Genomic DNA, 22,753 nt, shown 5'->3' on the forward strand with positions numbered 1-22,753 from the left:
AGACAGGGGAACAACATCAGTGAATATGCCATATACTGTCAGGACAGAAGATGGATAAGCATGTTAAGAATAGGTATAAGTTAAGTTTAAGTAGGGCATCTGTGAAGGTTGATTGGGCTCACCAGGATAGGAAAGGGAAAATAAGTAAAAGAGCAGGAGATGATGCAGAAAGTTCAACAAACAGATGTAGCGACAACTTAGGAATATAATAATGATGATGATGATGATGATGATGATGATGATGTCGAACATACTTGACAATGAAAGACCCTGAAAAGAACACAGAACCAAGCAACTACCACGCAAATACTTGTTTGCCAACAATGTTCAAACTTTTTACAAGAATACTGGCAAATTCAGCATTCAATCATCTGATGCAAAACAATTTGTATCCCGCAGAACAAAAAGGAAATTAAAAAAAATCCAAGAGGAACAAAAGATCAGTTGCTCATTGACAAAATGGTACTTAAAAATGCAAAATGATGAAAAACAAATTTAAATATGGTGTGGATTGATTACAAGAAAGCATTTGACTCATTGCACCACAGTTGGATTAATGCATGTTTGGAAAACTTTGGAATCAGCAAAAATATCTGAACATTTTTGAAAGCAAATATGCAAAAATGGAAAACAGTTCTAACAGCAAATGGGGAGAACATTGGTGAAATCAACATCAGACGAGGAATCTTCCAAGGGGACTCACTTTCACCACTACTATTCAACATCGCATTAATTCCATTGAAAATAATATTACAAAACACAAAACTGGCATACCACATCTCAAGCCAGCATGGCAAGATAAACCATCTACTATATATGGATGACTTAAAACTGTACGCAAAAAGCCACACTGAACTTGAATCAATACTCAGCACAGTTCAACTGTTTAGCAGCTACATCAGAATGAACTTTGGACTTGGAAAATGTGATATATTATCCATGCAAGGAGGAAAAATGGGAAAAATAGAAGGAATAGAACTAGGAAACAGAAGTATTGTGAAAGCACTAGCAAAGGTTGACGGTTACAAATACGTAGGCATATTGGAAGCAGAAAAAATTTTGAATGGAAAAGTCAAAGAGTCAACGCAAAAGGAATACATCAGGAGAGTCTGCAAAATACTAAAATCAAAGCTGAATGCTGGAAATATAATTAAAGCCATTAATACATGGGCAGTCCCAGTGATACACTACCAACTGAAATGATCAACTAGACTTTGGCTGAATCGGAACACCTAGACCAGAAAACGCATAAACTTTTGAATATGCACCACGCTCTACATCCACGAAGTGGCATCGACAGGTTGTACCTGCCAAGTATAATAGGGGGCAGACGGCTACTGCAAATCCACCAAACTGTAGAAGAAGAAAAACAAAGTTTGAATGACTATGTAAATCAAAGTACAGAAAAATTCCTGCAGGCTGTGAAAATAGAGAGCATTCTAAAAATAACAGAAACAAAGGCAAAACATAAGGAAAAACGGCTGGATAACAGATTAAATAAATGGAAAACCAAAGCTTTGCATGGACAGCATTTGAAAAATATTGAAGGAAAGTGTGATAACAACTTAACGTGGGCATGGCTTAAGATGGGAACCATCAAGAAAGAAACAAAAGGCTTAATACTGGCTGCTCAAGAACAAACACTACAAACTAATGCCATGAAAGCAAAGATACAAAAATCTACTGACAATACAAATTGCTGACTTTGCAACAACAGAGTTGAAACTGTTTCACATTTAATATGTGAGTGCAGCATAATCGCACAAACTGATTACAAAGCTAGACATGACCAAGTTGCTAAACTAATCCACTGGGCATTGTGTAAAAAAATACAACTTGCCTGTATCCGAAAAGTCATGGGAACATAGGGTTGAAAAAGTTGTTGAGAATGAGAGGGTGACAATCTTGTGGTGCATGGCTTAAGATGGGAGCCATCAAGAAAGAAACAGAAGGCTTAATACTGGCTGCTCAAGAACAAGCACTACAAACTAATGCCATGAAAGCGAAGATACAAAAATCTACTGACAATCAAAATTGCCAAGTTTGCAACAACTTTGCAATGTTACTTTTTCACCATTGAATTTCATTTTGTTAGATAGTGCCCAATGTTCAAGTCTGTCAAGATCCTTTTGTATCTTAAGCCTGTCTTCTGGAGTGTTGGCTATTCCTGCCAGCTTGGTGTCTTCTGCAGATTTGATAAGTTTCCCATCTATCCCCTCATCCAAATTATTGATGAAGATGTTGATGAGCACTGGGCCGAGAACAAAGCCCTGGGGCACCCCACTACTCACTTCCATCCATGTAGATGCAGTTCCATTGAGGACCACACGCTGAGCATGGCCGGTCAGCCAGCTACAAATCCATCTGGTAGTGATGCTGTCTAACCCACATTTTTCTATCTTATCAAGTAGTAGGTTGTGATCTACTTTATCAAATGCCTTACCAAAGTCCAAATCAATTATATCCACAGCATTGCTCTAATTTTGTCACTTGGTCAAAGAATGCAATAAAATTTGTCTGGCATGATCTGTTTTTGAAAAACCCACGTTGGCTTTCAGTAATGACTTTGTTTGTTCACTAATTCATTGCTTGATTATCTTTTCCAGAATCTTCCCAGGTATTGAGTTCAGGCTGATAAGTCTGTAATTTCCTGGATCCATTTTTTCCCCTTTTTTAAAGATGGGAACTCTTCCAGTCCTCTAGTAGTTCCCCAGTGCTCCAGGATCTTTGAAAAATATAGTTCAGTGGTTCTGAGATCACATCTGCCAGTTCCTTCAGAACCTTGGGGTGTAATCCATCTGGTCCTGGTGATTTGAACTCATCTAGGTTGGACAGGTGCTCACTTACCATTTTCTTGCCTATCTTAACTTGTGTTTCTAATCTATTTTTTATGGTACTGTTTTTAATAGGTTGGGTTGGTTTTTTCCTTGGTGTAAAGACGGATGCAAAAAATGAGTTAAATAGTTCTGCTTTCTCCCTGTTGTTTGTCACTTTCTCCCACTAATGGGCCAATCATTTCCTTGACTTTTTTCTTGGTTTATACATGTTGAAAGAAGCTTTTTTTGTTATTTTTGACTTTTGTCACAAGCCTTAGTTCATTTTGAGCCTTAGCTTTCCTCACTTCATCTTTGCAGGCTCGGGCTATTTGCTGATATTCTGACTTAGTTATGTGCCCCTCTTTCCACTTGTTATACTTGTCCTTTTTGTCTTTCAATTTATCAGAGAATTCTTTATGCAGCCATGCTGGTTTCTTTTGAGAGCTGTTATTTTTCTTCTTCATTGGTATTGTGCTAGACTGGACTTTTATTATCTCACTTTTCAAAATTTCCCAAGCTTCTTTTGAGTTGTTTTCCCCTTGAGGATTTTCATCTGTGGAATCCTTCCCAAGCTCTCTCTAAGTTTATTGAAATTAGCTCTCTTGAAGTCCAAGACTCTAGTTTGACTGTGTTCTATTGCTTGTGTTGCATAATGTAGAATTCTAATATTGCATGATCACTCTTCCCCAAGGTTCCTGTGGCTTCAACACCTTCTATCATTTCATCCCTGTTAGTGAGAATTAGGTCCTATATAGCTAATCCCCTTGTTCCCTTCTCTACTTTTTGGAAGTTTGCTAGTTTTCTCAAAAACTATGACCTGTTCACCGCCCTGAGTCCTTCGGGAGAAGGGCGGTATACAAATACAATAAAACCAAACCAAACCAAACCAAAATGTGGCAGAATGGTCTGAATAGGCCATTTTAAAGGCAAGGTTAGGATACTCTATCCTGCTTTACAATGACAGCTTTTGAATGTCTGTTTGTGTTGTAGACTATCAGGATAAATTCAGGATCCTGTTTGTATATCTGCCACCTTACTCTCCAATGAATTCTCTACCTGGCCTCCAGAATTTGGTTGTTCCTGGGAGTAGGGATGCTAGGGAATATAACTAATAACTCTCAGAAAGAATTAGAGTTAGGAGATTGTTAGTTAGATTGGCAAATACATCAATATTAAGCTAACTTGGCTAGGCTCTACCTTCCTCTGGCAGCTAATACTGATCTAATGAGTGGTTGCTGGAATATATAGTAATAGAAATGAAAATGGGACCAAGTTACTTTCTAAGATGATGCAGCTGGAGTTATGATGGGTAGATGGCACTCAAAGAAATTAACAAAAATAAAATACTACAAAAATATATTAAAAACACAACTATGAAAAAGGGCAATATCCTGCATCAACCATTAGGTGGTTAACCTAAAGTAGTTAATGCCTCAAGGAATGGTTCACCAAATATTTTAGCTTGCTGGTTGAAGAGAAACCAAGTGGGAGTTAGCTTGGCCTTTCTAGTTACAAATTTCTAAAACCTGGAGAGTACTTATGGAACCCTTACAAACGACTGCAGAGGCTCTGCAACATTCATTGTTCCCCCCTCCACTCCCCATAACTTCTTCCTCCTCCCTTCCTGCCGCCCTGGACTCACCTTGAGAAAATCTGTCTCTTCTCTGCCGCAATTTCTTCCTTTGAGGGAGAGGAGAGTCAAAGGAAGCTCCTGGAAGCTGTAATATCGTGAGTTCAGGCACCCATGCTCTTTTGCAGAGAATGGGTGCCTGTACTCTCACAAGATCACAGACCCCAGAAACTTTCATTTTCAGCACAAACTCTATGCCTGTCTCCTGCTTCCCCCCACCAACGTCTTTCCACCACCACTGGAACACTTTTTATCCAAACGGGAGACCTTGGGGAGATCCTTCTGTGTGCAAATGCAACACTTAAAAACACAGTGATCATTGCATTTTCAAGCGTTGCATTTGGTCATTTATGGAGCTCCCCATCTCCCCAAGGTCTCCATTTAGGAGATGGAGAGCTCCGTTTGTGAGCAAATGGGATGGTTGAAAATGCAGCAATTTGCTGCATTTTCAAGTGTTGTATTTGCACAGAAGGAGCTCCCCATCTCCCCAAGGTCTCCATTCAGATAAAAAGTGTTTGAGTGGCAGCAGCTTGAGTTTCTTCACTCCATCCAAGTACAAGGAAATGGAGATGCAGAGCAGGATTGCTCTCAATAAGGCCGGTGCACACGAGTTAGCAGCGCACCCACGTCTTCTTGAGAGCAATCCTGCTCTCTGCCTCTGATTTCTTCCTTTCTTATGGAGTGGAGAAACTCAAGCCGCTGCCGCTGCTTGAATTGGGAAGAAAACAAGGAGAAGAGAAGTCAGGATTTGGGCTCCCGGCTGGTCAGGCAAGGAGTAGGTTGGCCGGTCTGGGTGGGGAGAGGAGATTGTGGCCACTCAGGTGGCTGCCGCTGCCACTAGCACCTTTGACGCAGGTACAAGGGGATTTGCCCCGTGATCCCTCCCCGCTCAGTTGAAGGCTTTGTTCCTACCCTCAAACTAAGTCGGCACACGCGAGCGAGCAGTGCAGTGGGCAACAGACAGCATTGGTCCCTGCGCCCAGCCAACTCTGATTCCACACTTTGCCCTATAGGCAAGCAAATGAAGCAAATATTACACACACACACCCCGAATGAAGCTTCTGGAAGCTATGATCTCTTTTGAACTCATGCAATATTATAGCACCCAGGAACTTCCATTGTCAGTGCGAAAAGCATTTCCAAACTGACTCTCCTCTCCCTCAAAGGAAAAGAAACCGTAGCAGAGAGGAGTTTTGCAAGTTAAGTGAGTCTGGAGTGGAACGAGGGGAGGGAGAAGCATGAGGTATCTTAGTGGACAAGGTGGCCTTGGGGGCCTATTCCATCATTAGGCCTTCCATGGCCTTCCCCATCCTGAGATATCTCAAGTGCACTTAACAAGATGCATGCGTCTTAACAAGCAAGGGAGTAATCTTGTTCTAGGTACAAGATTCACTCCCATAAATTTTCGGATTCCAAACTGAATGGGCAGCCTCCATTACATTCGTAACTCAAGGACTACCTGTATAATTCTATCCTGCACAGGATAAATCCATGTACATTGATCTGCCTTTCAATTATCAGAAATACATTTGTTTGTCTAAATTAAGTAATTTTATTATTCTCATTGAGTGTATCACCCTCAATCAGATTTTAAATTTGAACAACTTCCTTCAATTTGTATATATACCGTAGCTTATAAATACATTTATCATATGTTGGCTTCCTTAGATGTAGCATCTTCTTGAAAGGACAATGCTGCCCAAATTAATATGATCCCACCTCACCCCATCCTGCAACTCACTAGGAAAAATAGAGAGAAAGAAATATAAGCCAAACAAAAAACTAGTGCCCTATCGACTCTCCCCATATTTTCAAAATAAGATTGCTAATCTCACTGTAATAAAAACCTTCGTTCTTCATCCCAACTACCCAATAAATATTTACTCTGTTCCTTGTTAGGACGCTGAGCTTGTCGATCAGAAGGTCGGCAGTTTGGCGGGTCGAATCCCGAGTGCCGTGTAACAGAGCGAGCGCCTGTTACTCGTCCCAGCTTCTGCCAACCTAGCAGTTCGAAAGCACGTAAAAATGCAAGTAGAAGAATAGGGACCACTACGGTGGGAAGGTAACAGCGTTCCGTGTGCCTTTGGCGTCTAGTCATGCCGGCCACATGACCACGGAGACGTCCTCGGACAAGCGCTGGCTCTTCGGCTTTGAAACGGAGATGAGCACCGGCCCCTAGAGTCGGAAACGACTAGCACGCATGTGCGGGGGAACCTTTACCTTTACCTTTTTACATGCACTAGCCAGAAGCCAAAAAAAGACCAAGCTCAGAAGGGAAAAAAATTAAATTAACTGAATTAATATTCAGTATTAGGGTTCAGCTCGACACTGATCCTGGTGCTTCTGAGCCCAGAAGAAGCACCGATCAATTGGAATGTTGCAGCATCTCCAGGGTCTTGTTATTTATATTCAGTTGCTTGGCAACTGATTCATATTTATGACTGTCACAGTGTCCCAGGGTCATGTGAAGTGACCAAAACCTGCTGCAACCACCCAGCAGATGGGGGGGGGAATAAAAACCAACCGCCACCCCACCCCACCCCACCCCTGCTGCCAATCCTCAACAGAAATGCTCACAACAATGAAAACCTCGTACAGGAGGAAGAGCGCCGCCGGGTGGGCAGGCAAATGTCTTGCTCAGCTGTGGCTTGGGGGGGCACTTTTTTCAGTGCCATTGTAACTTCGAACAGTCACTAAGCGAACTGTTGTAAGTCGAGGACTACCTGTACTTCATTACTTTTTTCCTGTTTTTTTGGTTGTAACAATTACAACTATTTCCATCCATAATCCCTTTGTTTCTATTCAGCAATATAATGGAATTATTTGGAGGAGGATTGCATTTTCATATTGGTTAAAAATAGAAAATACAAGTAAACACTGAGCAAGTCATTCGTTAAGTGAGACATCACATGGCTGCTTGTTCAACAACCATATATCTGGCACTCCCAATCTTATGGGTTACTAAGTGGATAAAGTTCAGTAAAGAGTGTAAAGTTCCTCGGGAGGTGGGGGAACTCTGGTAGGCTCTACTCAGGAGCTAAAAAAATCTCTGCAGAAATCTAAGCAGGATTTTCAGTTCCTGAGCAAAGAGACACTTACAGTAAATGTGCCCTGCATCAGCTCCCACCCATGTGAGGCACCCTGTGTCCCTTACCTTCCCACATGGCCTCTCTGCTAGCATTTTGGCTCCTTCTCATCTCTAGGCTCTGGATAAAAGAGCTACCAGCCAACTCCTTGTCATGCATGGAAAGGAACTCCTTTGGTGGGATGCAAGTTTCTGAATTCAGCCAAAGGCATTCAACTTTCTTCAGCAGAGCGCCAGAAATGAGAGAGTTCTCTCTATAGGTGGTAGCAACTAGCAAGCTTCCCTGATGGCTTCGCCATTGTTCCTGGAGAAGCCAGCAGACAAGATTGTAAATTGTGATCACATGATCACAGTACACTTGGCAACTGATCATAAGTGTGAACAGGCTGCCAAGTGCCCAAATCATGATCACATGACTGCAGGACATTTTGTGATGGCCAGAAGTGCTTTACAGGCCATTATAATTCCGGATCACTGTTATATGAAGGTTTAGGACTATTTGAAAAAAAAAAGTTTGGGTCTCATTGTTATATGCTATTTCCACTACAGCAGTATAGTACATCCCAACCTATTCTACTGGGTTATAGCCCGTTTATTTAAATTCACTCAAAATTTTATCTGTTTTTTAGAATTACTTTATGCCCTGCTAAATGACTCGCATCACATCTAAACAGAAATAGCATCATGGTTACTATGGATATCCTGAAATTCTGAGCTTTCCAAATACAAGATATCACTCCAAAGAATGAGCCCTGAAAACTGCATTGTAGGAAAGGGATTTGGGACCCCCATTCTGTCTCTTCACATGTGAACATTCAAGTCACAAAGATAGCAAGGTGATGTACACACCTGGGTTTAGAATCATGAACATTGCTCCTTCAGGTCTTACCTATTATTGTAGGAAGTACTTAGGTGCGCAAAACTGTGTCATTCATATCAAATCAGAATTATGATCATTCACTGACTGGGCATTCAGCAAAACATTATAATAGCTATTTTCTTCATTTTTTTTATTGACAGAAGTAAAACAGATACAAGACAAGTGCAATATAACTCTAGTTAGTTTAAGCTGCAGAGGTCAGGCAATTATCAGTGCAGTTTGGGGAGGGGGAATTGAGGATGAGAATCTTTATTCAACAATTTGAATTTATTAATTTAAATTCCTTACCAGTCAATTTCTTCATAGGCTGGAGTCGAACACTGATAGATTGATGTGTTAGTAATGGGGAAGATGGGAGAGAGCGGGACATGCCTTCCATAATTCGAATGTGCTGCATACCTTCAGGCACTGTGAGTGTTGGGATAGCATACTCTGGTTCAAAAGCACAATCGTTCTCTGCACAACTGCCACCTACGACAAATAATTTCAAAAAGTGTTATTAATACAATAATGTACAGACACCATCTAGAGGATTTTACACTTTACACTAAATTAGGAAAAATCTTTTAAGAAGCTAACTGCTTTCCCAATCTGTTAAGAAATCCTACTAATTCCACAAACAAAGCTTTACAGTGTCAGTTGTATTCTATAGTACAGGAAATCCAAGTTTAATTATTGTTTCCTTTAGGACATTCCTGTGTTCACATAAAAATAACCTGTTTGCCTGTAACTGTAGTTATTTAAGTGCTTATCATGTACGTATGATATATATGGGTTCTGTAACTACAGAAGAGCAAATTCACAATATTCCAGAACAAAGATTTTTGACAGCCTTCCCTCCTCATCTCATAGCATTATATGTGAATGAGACTCCTATCCAATCTCTCAGTTTCAATTATCACCACAAATAAAAGCATGATACTGTTTCAAGCTGTATCCAGGGAGACAAGAGGTTGTGCCAAGTTAAGCTGAACTACTATTAAAGGTAAGAAACCAGTTCTTTTGTCTGTTACGTATATGAGTGATCAGCACAAGTTGTACTGGATGGCACATTTATACAGTAATGGAAAAATACTGAGGAAAGAAAAATGTGCCAATATTGCCTCATACTGAAAGCCATGATCCAGATGACATCTTATCAGTGTTCAAAACTGAGATCAGGTAACCATTGGAACAGATCTCAGAAAAGAAAATATTCCTCAAAAAATTATTCTGAAAACTGGCACCCATGTTAAATGGCAGCAAAGCGCATGGCCAAATTACAGTTGCAAGAAAAAGTATGTAAACCCTTTGGGATTACGTGGAGTTTTGCATGAATTGGCCATAAAATGCGCTCTAAATGTCATGTAAGTCACAACAATAGAAAAACACAGTGACCAATATAACCACCCTTCTTTTCAATAATAGTCATAAGCCTTCCATTCATGGAGTCTATCAGTTCTTGATCTGTTGATGATCAACGTTTTGTGCAGCAGCAACCACAGCCTCCCAGGCACTGTTCAGAAAGGTGTACTGTTTTCCTACACAGTAAATCTCCAGTTTAAAAAGGGACCACAAGTTCTCAATAGGTTTTAGGTCAGGTGAGGAAGGGGGCCATATCATTATTCTTTCACTTTAAGACCTTTACTGACTGGCCATGCAGTAGAGTACTTTGATGCATGTGATGAAGCTTTGTCCTGCATAAAAATCATGGTCTTCTTAAAAGATGCAGGCTTTTTCCTGTACCACTGCTTGAAGAAAGTGCCTTCTAAAAACTGGCAGTAGATTTGGGAGTTGATTTTGAGTCCATCTTCAACCAGAAAAGGTCCAACCAGCTCATCTTTAATATTACCAGTCCATACCAGTACCCCACCTCCACCTTGCTGGCATCTGAGTTGAAGTGGAGCTGTGTGCCCATTACTGATCCAGGCACGGGCCCATCCATTTGGTCTGACAAAAGAGTCACTCTCATCTCCTCAGTCCACAGAACCTTTGAAAAATCTGTCTTCAGATATTTCTTGGTCCTGTCTTGCCAGTTTCAACTTACATGTCTTGTTCAGTGGTGGTTGGGTTTCAGCCTTCCTTACCTTGGTCACGTCTCTGAGCACTGAACACCTTGTACTTCTGGGCACTCCAGGTAGGTTGCAGTTCTGGAATATGACAACACTGGAAGATAATCGATTCCTGGTAGCTTCACATTTGATTCTTCTCAAATCTTTGGCAGGGTTTTTATTTTTCTCAACATGTTTCTTGCAACCCTGATGGCTATTTGCAACAAAACATTTGAAGGTTCTGTGATCACACCCCAACATCTTAGCAATTTCAAGAGTGCTGCATCCCTCTGAAAGATTTTTTTACAATTTTTGACTTTTCAGAATCAGTTAAATCTCTTTTTTCGCTCATTTTGCCTGAGGAAAAGAAGCTGCCTAATAATTATGTACACCTTGATATAGGGTGTTAATCTCCTTAGGCACACCCTCCCTCATTACACAAATACACATCATCTGATATGTTTATATCCATTAAGCATTCAAGTTTATACAGCTTAGAGGTGGAAATATGCATGAAAATATTGGTCAAAATATTCACTTGCCTAATTGTGCAGACTATGTGTGAATACGGGGAGGCCTGAGAGTTTGTGGTGCATGTATATGTGTGAACATAGGGAGGTTGAGAAAAGAAAGCAAGTTTTGTGTGCGTGTGCATGCACACATACAAGCACAAGAAAGAGGGCATGGCATGTGTATGCAAGTGCAGGAAGGCAGGGGTATGATTGCACAGGATGCATGTATGTGTGCAAGCACACGAAGGCTATGGAGAGAGAATACGGGGTATATGCATGTGTATGCAAGCAAGCAAGCACAAGGAAGCTGGGGAAGGAAAGCACTTGTGGATGTGTGCAAGCACAGAGAGGCCAGGAAAGGAGGGGTCCCTTTGTGAAAGGGCAGAGAGGTCAGGGAAGGAGGGGGTTGGTGAGTGTGAGTGAGCAATGTGGGTAGGAAGGGAGGGACTGAAAAAGCCAATTATAATCCTATTATGAAGGATTAGATGGAGATTTGGATAAATGATATAACCAATGGGATCAATAGGATCAATGATGCAGTCAAGAGTAATTATCATGTTGGTAATCTGCTGCACCATGCCAGTAATAACCATTGGTTCTCTGCTGAACCATATGAGAGCAAGATGGCACAAAAAGGAGCCAAAACTAAACATCATTCATGACTCTACAGTCTGAAAAAAAGAAGATAATGCATAGTAGTGGAGTATAAATTAATTCTCCTCTCAAGTTCTGCCATCTGCACCATCAGAGAAGTCTAGGATAAGATGAAAGATGCAGATGAAGGATGGAGAAGTAGAAGGAAAACATTAGAGTTTCTCTGATTAAATGCCAATAGTTCTAGATAATGGATGATAAGATCACAATATTATCTGTTGCTTCCTTTACTTCTTGCACTTTTAACTGTCAGTGACCCTGTTCACTGATTGGTTGGTAGAGAACCAGGCCTCAAGGAAATCTCTTTCTCTCCTTGACTTTGCTTGGGTTATAATTGTGGTGCCAGTTAGAACTTGTGTCCTTCTGAAGCCTTGTGGACAGACATGAGGGACAATGGCTCGTGTCTTTGAATCTATAATATAGTGGTCTAGGACTGTAACAAAAATTTAATTGTATTTGAATAACTAGAGCAAGTAATAATTTGACCCAACCCATAGACTAGGATTCCCCTTTGAAAAGATACAGAGGGTACAATAATGCTGGCAGAGAGTGTTTATACTGCTGTAGGCACAGAGAGATGAGCTAGATATAAGAACTTTACAGTAGCTGAAATCCAAAGGGGGAGCTACCAAGCTGAGACCAGGAGAAAAACTAAAGCTGAATCTACAAATATTTGTACACTGGATCATAAGACATAAGTTTCCAAGATATGAAAATATTTTTCAAAGATTTGGGGGACACCAGCAGGGAATACCAGTAAAAATAATAAAATAAAATAAATTGGTTCAATTGGAACATAGCAAAGTATAGACAGGACCCCCTGGCAACAATCAGACCTGGAGAAGAACAAGCACATCCTTTCTGAGCTGATTAGAAAAAGACTAGGAAAAGAGCTGAAACAAGAACATTAGAATTCCAGCGAGTCTGCTTTCAAATATGTTCACATTTACGAAATTCAAAGTCATTTTGTTTTCATTTTCTTCTGCCCATGCTTTTGATGTAATAGGGAGGATGCCCATTTCTTCTGAGGAAGCAGATTTGTTCCCTGTGTGCCCTTGGATTTTGTTATATAATGGTTACTAACCACATTATCATTGTGAAAATTCTCTCTTACATGACTGTAGTTCTTCTTCCTCCTGGCTGTTAGAATCTAGAAGCAAATTCCCATGCACCTGAATTCATGGAGGAATTGTGTCAGGAACAATTGGAGAATCCTGGCCAGTTTACCTAAGTGAAGAACCCATCACACAGGGCTCAAGGAAAAGGACTGGCACGGAAAGAGCATTGAAATTGGCTACAGAATCTGGGAAAGGGCAAAATTATCAATTTCTGTTTCAGAGTCAGTCTTCTGCCTGTCGACAAATTTATTAGGAAACTGAAGAATGTGAAGAGATGGCATTGATATATGAGTCAACTGGTCATCCACTATATACCACCGTACCTTCAAAATCCAAAATCCAGAAAGTTTATAGGCATCTTTAGTAACAGAACAGGCCTGTCGAGTGGACTGGTTGTGTGCACATTAGAAATGAAATTGGTAAAGGAGGAGATATACATTGACATTCTCAGCTGCTTCCAAAGATCTATCTGAATCTTAGTAACAAAAGAGGAAAAGGGACATTTGAAGACCTGAAAAGAGTATTGGAAGACTTGGTGTACTTTCTCTGAAGTTGGAAGTTTCAGGTGAAAGGCCAGAAAGTTAATCCAAGCTATTTCAGAGAAGGGACTAATGAATTTATTTTATAGTATTTAAAGGCATATGGATCAACATAGTTGAGAGACCAACATGATCCTCCAAAGCAATAGAAAGACAAATCCTTGCAAAGATTTAGCTGGTCCTTGAGAACCTACAAATATGAAAGGTCATTTAACAACCATTCAACATTACGACAGACTGCCCTCAAAAAAAGTTACATACAACCCCATTTCAAAGTTGCAGACACTGCAGTGCCCCCCTTGGTCATTTGTCCTTACAACCATTCACAGGGATGCTGCAGAACCCCATCTCTCTCCCCCCAATCCTGTCCCACCATGGCCCCATAGTGTTTTGGCCAGTTCCCCAGACATCTGTCTCCCATAAAAAAACTTTCAATATTTCTGGACCTTGTGTTGCACAAGTAGAGCAGGCCATGTGTCTCTGGCTGCCATTTTGCTTTGCCCACTTGGTAGTGGGACAAAATGGCAGCCATGGTTGCAGAGTGCTGTAAAAAGCTTCTGAAAGCTGCAGAAAACTTCTGCAGTGTTGTGCAAACTGTGTTAAGGCAATAAAATGCAGCAGTTTGTCCCTTGGCCACATGATGCATTTCCAGAAGTACTGGTAATACCAGAATACCAGTATGTATGTGCTCTTCTTCTCAAGGAGTTTCTCTCCGAACGCTTGTACTTCCATGTTGCCAGACCATGTGTGAAGGCGCACACGGGCTCACCTCAGGAGAGCCGCTGCCCACATGGGAGGTGGGAGAGTTTTGTCATCATGGACATGGAAGCTGTAGGCCGGCCAATGCATGAATATGTGCGTAGAGCGGTTATCAACAGCCGTAGAGGTGAAGGTGCGAGGCGGCTGGGTGTTTTAATGTGCCCATTTTCGTTGCTTTCACTGCCACTGTGACATTGGATGTGTCACTAGAGAACTGCAGCATGACAACCGAAGTATTTTGTGGTCTACACCAGAGCACCATGGCATTGTCTGTTGGCATGACATGTTCGCTGAAAGTTTAGTAAGTTAACCCAATTTTGTACATTTTTAACGACGCATAACTAATAAACTAATCCGGGAAGATGGGTGTGCCCAGTGGGTTTAAAAAAACTAATCCAGGGCTTCCTCTGAATCCAAAAGGTAACATTAAGTCAATAAGCTGCAATTAAGAACGTTGTGCAAATGTAGCCAGCATCTCTATGAAGAAAGTGTTTCGACGGTATGCTCGCCACCCAAGCAGCAGCACTAGGCAGCTGAATCCCGCCAAAAGTTTGTGGAAGTTGACTGCAGACTTGTATGAATAGAACTGTAAATGAAAGCTTTGCTGCAACCACACACCACTAGTTTGGAATTCCAGGAAGCCTTTCTACAGACTACACACAAATGCCTCTGTATACACACATCAACAGGGATGTCTCTTGATGCCAAAATGCAACATCTGAAGTGAGGTTGTTTATGTCAAGTTTCCAACGTATGGGCTTTTCAAGTGACTGTGAGGCATTGTTTACCTTAAAAGTCCTTTATTAGCCTAATACACCGGCAAATGCTTGGTCGAAGGAAACTGGAATCTGAAATCTCCGACCCTTGCACAATATATTAAAACACAATTCTCCACCTTTCTAATTTTGTCATTAACCATATTCTCCAATTAATTTAAAGAATCAGTTTCCCACCCGCCAAGGTTTTATCTTGTTTGTTTCAGATGGCCTTGAAGGTACAATCCTCCTCTTCCCCCCTCCCAACTTTAAACTCAATTTCTTAAAGCAATACACAAGTTTAACATATGAAATGGCTACTTCTTCATCTCTTGTCAAGCGTTGACAGTTTATGCAGTAAACTGTAGCAGGCAGGAATGAGGCCGTGCTTACTTGCCATAATTACTTTGGTTAGACTGCACACAGTAGTGGCAAGTTTCTATGTTGAACTTAACTGTGGCTGGCTACTTTGCAGCTCAATCTGTTGTAGCGAACTAAATCACTGGGTTTGGTTCTATAAATTAACCCAAGCATTTGGATTAGTATTATTTAGTGCATATACAGGTAGTCTTTGACTTTCAAGAATTCATTTAATGACCATCTGAGGTTACAACAGTACTGAAAAAAGTGACTTAAAATATTTTTTCACACCTATGACCATTGCAGCATTTTTATGATTGTAAATGGAGCACTATCTGTATTTAGTGAAGAAGGGATGTTCCTTAACAGAGGTGACAGAACAGCTGACAATAGTATATATTACAATGAGCAGCTAAGGTTTTCACACACACACACACAAACACACATATATATATATTGCTTAGCTTCAAAGCAGCATAGCAAATTGATTAGAATTTTAAGAGAATATAATGAGGGCTCTTCCCATTACAACTGATACCAATGAAATATAATTTCAATATTCTGATCGCCAAATCTGGGAATAACTGCCCCAGTTTAGTTAGTATACAGTACAAGGATGGGGGCATATGGATGAAAACGATTATTCTGAATTTTATTCAACGCATCTCTGAGATGCCACTTAGCAGAAATATGGCAAGTGAGCAGCTCACCACTGACTTACAAAAAGCAGCCTGTTACTCCATGTGCTTGGATGAAAGCACAGATGTAAATAATAGCAGGCTAGCAGTAATTTTGCATTATGCTGTTGGTGACATCATGAGAGAAGAGCTGGTGAAAGATCTGGTGTCTCTGCCTGAAAGAACATAAGGGATAGAAATCTACAATACTGTGATGGAGGCTTTTTTGTCACAAGACATAAGACCAGAATAAATGGTTTCAATTACTAGTGATGGGGCACCTTCTATGGTGGGGGCAACATCTGGTTTCATACAGTTCTTTATTAAAGAAACAAAACATCAAGTCATTCAGTTCCATTGTATTATACATCAAGAATTTGTGCTAGGGAATGCAGCAAAAAAAATTATGATGTCCTCAAAGGTGTCACAAAAATGGTGAATTACATCATGGCTCATGCTCCAAATTTTCGACAGTTTCAAGTACTTCTTGAGGAGGTTCAGGCACAGTATAATTGTTTATTTATGTACAATAATGTCCGATGGCTGAGCAGAGGACGAGTCCTAGAGAGATATGTAGCCTGCTTGGATGAAATTAGGCTGTTTATGAATTGAAAAAGGGCAGGAATATCCACAGCTCACTGATATGACCTGGCTTATCAACCTCATGTTTTTTACAGGTTTTACACTATACTTCAATATACTGAACAAACAATTACAAGGTGTAGGGAAAACAGCAGAAAAGATGTTTTGTGATATCAAAACATTTGAGAGAAAACTGCAGGTTTTTGAAAGAGACCTTGAAAGTGGGCAGTTGAAATATTTTCAAAATCTAAAAACGATTTAGAAACTTTTACATTTGCAGACAATCCTACAAGCCAACAGGATATCTACAAGGAATTTTCTAGCATTGTAGCAGCTGCAAAGGTGAACTTTAGTAACAGATTTTTACAGTTCCATAAGATGGAGACAATCCTTTGTTTTCTTACTTCTCCAGCTAAAGCCAAATTTGAAGAACTTGATCTTTTCTGCTTACACTGGTTAGATTTAGGAAATCTAGAAATGGAGCTATTGGAATTTCCAGAAAACTCTGTCTGGAAAAATAAATTCTATGACCTGCGTGAAACACTTAAGAAGATAGAAGTGATGACAAAGGACAGCACAATAAGTTCTGAAAATGAAATCCTTAAAATGTCGAATTCTCTGCCAAATAATTTTAAGTCAATGAAAGCACTTGGGATTGCTTTCCTTGCTTTATTTGGATCATCTTATGCTTGTGAGCAGCTGTTTTCAGCTTTGAATCATATCAAATCTGACACCAGAAACAGACTGACAGATGATCTGAATGCTGCATGTGTTGCTCTCAAACTTACAAAGTATGAACCAAGGTTAGACAAATTATCAGCATGCATACAACAGCAAAAATCACATTAATTGTTCAAAAGCATTCCCAATGCAAACTTTTACCTTTCAATAAAAAGTTTTTTGTATCATTGAAAACTCTGTTCTTGTGTTTTTCTTTTAAGACAAAAGATGTTAATGGAACTCTGTTATTCTTTGAGAGAAGCGCTGCAAACCCCTCCCCTTGTCCCTTCCTGGAGGGAAGAGAAAAAGAAAGAAAGAAAGAAAGAAAGAAAGAAAGAAAGAAAGAAAGAAAGAAAGAAAGAAAGAAAGAAAGAAAGAAAGAAAGAAAGAAAGAAAGAAGGAGGGAGGGAGGGAGGAAATTGGAATGAGAGGGAAGGCCTGTTGCCCTTTTGCCATCCCCTGGTGGTCTCCCATCCTATTGCTGAGGATGCTTTGGTTACAAAGCCAGGTCTCCTCGCATGGAGAGGGAGTGGGCCTCCCTCTGACCCATGCACTTTGCCCTCCTGCACCCACCCTGAGCATTCTGGCCAAGGAGAGCAAAAACAGCAGCAGCAGCCTTGAGGAGGAGGTAAGCGTGACTAGGTGCCCCCTCGGGGAAGTGCGGCTGGGCTAGGCAGTGCTGTGGGGTCCCAGTGACATGGGAGCTCAAGGGTGGGGCTGGCCGTTTGACCGCCACTGCCCAGGGCTCCAGGCAGTCCGTGTCACTGTCCAGCGGCCCCCTGCATGGCCTGAGAGGGACAGTGAGGCTCCTCCAGTGGACCATGCCCTGGCACTCGCCCTGGTCCTACCCCCCTCTGCCAGAGACCATCGGATCTGCCTCAGGCCCACACAGGCGCCCCTGACGTGAGTAACGTTGAGCTGGACATGCCACCCAGGCCATACCCACCCAGTGGGCCATGCCCCTCCCTGAGGGCACCACAATGCTAATGTGGCACTTTGCCATAAATAAGTGGGTTTTGGGTTGTTGTTTGGGCACTTGGTCTCTAAAAGGTTCGCCATCACTGGCCTAGAGGCATCCTGTTCTCCATTTAATGACAGGCACATTCATTTAATGACAGCATTGGGGAAAAGAGGGTTGGGGGAGTCGTTAAATAAGGTGATTCACTTAGCAACATGCAACCATAATGGACAAGTTCCATTACAGTGATATCTCAAGGACTACTTGTATTGTGCTGCCTTAAGTTCTTACATGAAGCCAAAATCTCTAGATGGAGAAGGGTGGATAAAAGCAAGTCACTGATGTAAAGGCTAGAGATAAGAAGCTTGAAAATATGGCAGGAAATATAAATAGAGCTATTATATGAAAATTCAGTCATAGGCAAATGTTTAGCTTTTTTATAGTTTATATAACAGCACAAATATTACTGCACAGTAAATTTTATTCCCTTGCCATTGAAGTTTGGGTGATGTGCTAAACACAAATGGAGCTTAATGGGCTGGGAAATGAGCACCACAGTCTGAATTAAATGAAAAATTCAAAGGCATCAACATCTTGATTTCAAATTTCTTCAGTGCAATTGCACAGCTAAAGCTTAATTTGGAGACATCTGGTTGTACTGCTCTATTCTGTTTGCTCCAATCTGACATGCATCACTAAAACTACAATATTCATAATGGCTAAAACTGGCTTTTTAAAAATCTTTTATATGTATTTGTAGCCACAAGAGGGAGCTCCAACATAAGGACAAAATTAAATTAAATGTTCAATTTTATATTAATGAAAATGGCATTTAATTTTTAAGAACTAATATTAAGAGCAAGCATTTATATACTATGTAAATGAATATTATTAAACTTTCAAATAATTCCATGATAATGTTTTAATCTTTAATTTAATGAATAGGAATTCTGAGCGTAAAATTATTTTTAATATATTATTTACTAACAATCTTGAGTAGGCAAAACATAGCAGAGAAGAATCCAACATGGAAGAAATCAAACTTGATCCCTCCACTGCCTTTTCTCAACTTAAAAATATTCTAACGTAAGAGATGCACAGAAAGGAAAATAATCTCATTATTTTAGTTCAGTCAATAACATCAACATCTAAAAGCAAAATTCAAGTTCACTCAAGCTGATATTAATTATATATATAATAAATCAATGAGTAAAACATCAAAATGAAGAAATTAAGAACTGAAGTCAGAACATCTAATATTGTCTTCAGAAGTCTCAGGAGACAGAACTGAGTAAATTGGAACCCAAATTAGAACTAGTAAAAAAAAGAAATATGCAAACACAATTTACGTTTCAAAAATCTGAGGATTTCAGTAAAAAAGATATGGAAATGAAAGAAGATGTACTTGAGACTTATTCTGACCTAGATATAGATGAAAATTTGTAAATTTAAAGAAACCTACAGAATACATTCTTGCATAGTACAAAACGGAAAACTGGCATAGAATATATCAAATTCACATATTCTAAAATTAAAGACGTAATACCAGAACTAAACAGAAGTTAAATTCTCTTAAAACTTCAAAATCCATTAATTGAGACTGTAATAAATAAAGATAAAAAACAGACAGAAGAAAACTGGACCAAACAACTTGGACTTCCACATTAATTTATTCAAGGTTAGTTAAAAAAGGTAAAGGTAAAGGTTCCCCCGCACATGCGTGCTAGTCGTTTCCGACTCTAGGGGCCGGTGCTCATCTCCGTTTCAAAGCCGAAGAGCCAGCGCTTGTCCGAGGACGCCTCCGTGGTCATGTGGCTGGCATGACTAGACGCCAAAGGCGCACGGAACGCTGTTACCTTCCCACCGCAGTGGTCCCTATTTTTCTACTTGCATTTTTACGTGCTTTCGAACTGCTAGGTTGGCAGAAGCTGGGACGAGTAACAGATGCTCACTCTGCTACGCGGCATTCTCAAGTAATATAAGTCATCTGAATATCTCCTTTAAAAGGTAATATATTTTTTAACAAAAAAGAACAAAAACATGTCTTCTAAGGCAGGGATCCCCAACCCCCCGGTCCATGGTCCGGTACCGGGCTGTGGCATGCCAGCAACTGGTCTGCACAAACAAGCAAAGCCCCATCCACAGGATGCAGGCAGCCTACAAAACCATGCACCCTCCAGTCTGCGGAAAACCTCTCTCCATTGAACCAGTCCCTGGTGCCCAAAAGATTGGGGACCTCTGTTCTAAGGGCATATTAAAAATAATCATGGATTTCTCTTAGAAAGTAAGCAACTGGGTCAAAAATTGATTGCTTTAGATAGACAGAAGAAAAACAATATATGCCATGGATATTGAGAAACAAGTTCAAGAAGGAGAAAGATTTATAATATGCTTTCAGACTGGAAAATCTGGAAAAGATAACAACTGCCTCAGTTTATGCTCAGATGGATATATATTAATTCTTTGAGATATTAATGAATGAGTTTTTTTCTCCCAAATATGAATAAACAATTTCATCCAAAAGAAACTTCTGTGAAGTTCCTCAAAATCTTTCAGCTTATATGCCATTGTTATTCTTGGAAATGTGGAGATACAAACATCCTTCAGAGGAAACATATATCTACTACTCTTCAGTTCATAAAATATATTCAAGAATAGGCACACACTATATTTTTAGTCCTTTGCTAAACAATCTAATACATATGGAAGTGACAGCTGCTAATTATACCGCTCACAATAATTGTTAGAGCAAATAGAAACTGAATAGATGGAGGCTTAATGAATTATTGTTATTATTACAAGATATATTATATGGAAGTATTACCAGGAACTAAAGAGCATTCTTCTGAATCAATTTAACTCTTGATGTTTTTTTATCTACAATAAGGAATTCAGATATAAAGTCTACACAACCCTGTTAAAATGTCATTTTTGAGATATAAAAAATCAGATAAATGAGATTTCACCCCCGCTACACACACACACACTTTTAATTTAACCTATAGCTGTATAATTCAACTGAAAAATAAACTGAAATTGTTTGGGGGGAGGAATAATAATAATAAAAGCTTACAGTAATTTGGTTGCATAAGTGTGTATATCTTGTTAAAATAGAGATGTGACTAGGTTCAGAACATATTCAAACTGATGTTGAATAGCAGTCAGTATACATTTGCCATCACTTCAAGTTATCTGATCAAGCCTATATAAATCTCAGCTGCGGTAGTAGGACTTTTCTGACATTTACTCAGTTGCCTCTTGCAGCAAAAGTCATTGTCTGCAAAGTGCTTACAAATGGATCTCATCGTTGAAAGGTATTAAAAAATTTCCAAACATTGAATGGAACACAATAAAAACACTCATTAACAAGTGGATGGAACACAGTGAAGACAGACAGCAACAAATGGAGAAAATATTGGACAACAGTGACATTACGAAGAACTGGATGTCCCTCCAAAAGATGAAAAAACAAGAAACCTGGCCTACAGGTTTTGGTTTTTAGTTTGTTTGTTTGAAAACTTTTCACTTCTCATACAAGAAATTTTTTTGATTCTTACTTATTGGTAGAGAAGTCCAAACTCAGTGGAGGAAATACCATCAAGGCAACTAACATGTGGGCAGTTCCAAACATGGAATAGTGGACTGGATTCAAGCAAAACAGAAAAGCCTTGAGTAGAAAGGCACCCCTTTATGGATTATTGCCTTGTCGCAGCAAAGGGGCTTGCGTAATTCAATGAAGCTATGAGCTATGCCATGCAGGACCACCCAAGACGGACAGGTCATAGTAAAGAGTCCTGACAAAATGTGATCCACTAGAGAAGGAAATGGCAACCCACTCCAGTATCTTTGCCATGAAAACCCCATGGACAGTACCAAAAGGCAAAACGATATGACGCTGGAAGGTAAGCCCCTCAGGTCAGAAGGTGTCCAATATGCCACTGGGGAAGAGCAGAGGGCTAGTACTAGTAGCACCAGAAAGAATGAAGCGACTGGGCCAAAGCCAAAAGGAGGCTCAGCTGTGGAAGAATCTGGTGGTGAAAGGAAAGTCCGATGCTGTAAACATTTATTCTCCATAGGAACCTGGAATGTAAGATCCATGAATCAAGGCAAGCTGGACGTGGTCAAACAAGAGAGGACAAGACTAAACATCGACATCTTAGGTATCAGCGAACTAAAATGGACAGGAATGGGTGAATTTAATGCAGATGACCATCAGGTATACTACTGCGGGCAAGAATCCCTCAGAAGAAATGGAGTAGCCTTCATAGTCAATAAAAGAGTAGGAAAAGCAATACTGGGATACAATCCCCAAAATGACAGTATGATCTCAGTTCGAATCCAAGGCAAACCATTCAATATCACAATAGTCCAAGTCTATGCCCCAACCACCGGTGCTGAAGAGGATGAATTTGACCAGTTCTATGAAGCCCTACAGCACCTTATAGAATTAACACCAAAAAATGATGTCCTTATCATCAAGGGGGATTGGAATGCTAAAGTAGGAAACCAAAAGATAACCGGAATAACAAGCAAGTTTGGCCTTGGAGTACAAAATGAAGCAGGGCACACGCTGATAGAATTTTGTCAAGAGAATACGATGGTCATAGCAAACACTCTTTTCCAACAACCCAAGAGATGGCTCTATACATGGACATCACTAGACGGCCAACACAGAAAT

General features: G+C 40.2%; 1 protein-coding gene across 2 annotated transcripts in view; it reads right to left on the reverse strand.

Annotated features, from left to right (window-relative positions):
- The window catches only part of TANC2 (tetratricopeptide repeat, ankyrin repeat and coiled-coil containing 2), a 382,196-nt gene that overhangs the window by 206,284 nt on the left and 153,159 nt on the right, over window positions 1-22,753 (reverse strand). For both annotated transcript variants that reach the window (XM_081344806.1, XM_081344805.1), the window contains exon 4: window positions 8,700-8,882. In XM_081344806.1, the coding sequence (XP_081200932.1) occupies window positions 8,700-8,882 (183 nt within the window). The remainder of the gene's footprint in view (window positions 1-8,699; window positions 8,883-22,753) is intronic.

This window comes from Vipera berus, assembly GCF_964194415.1.
Source record: "Vipera berus genome assembly, chromosome: Z".
Taxonomy (NCBI): domain Eukaryota; kingdom Metazoa; phylum Chordata; class Lepidosauria; order Squamata; family Viperidae; genus Vipera; species Vipera berus.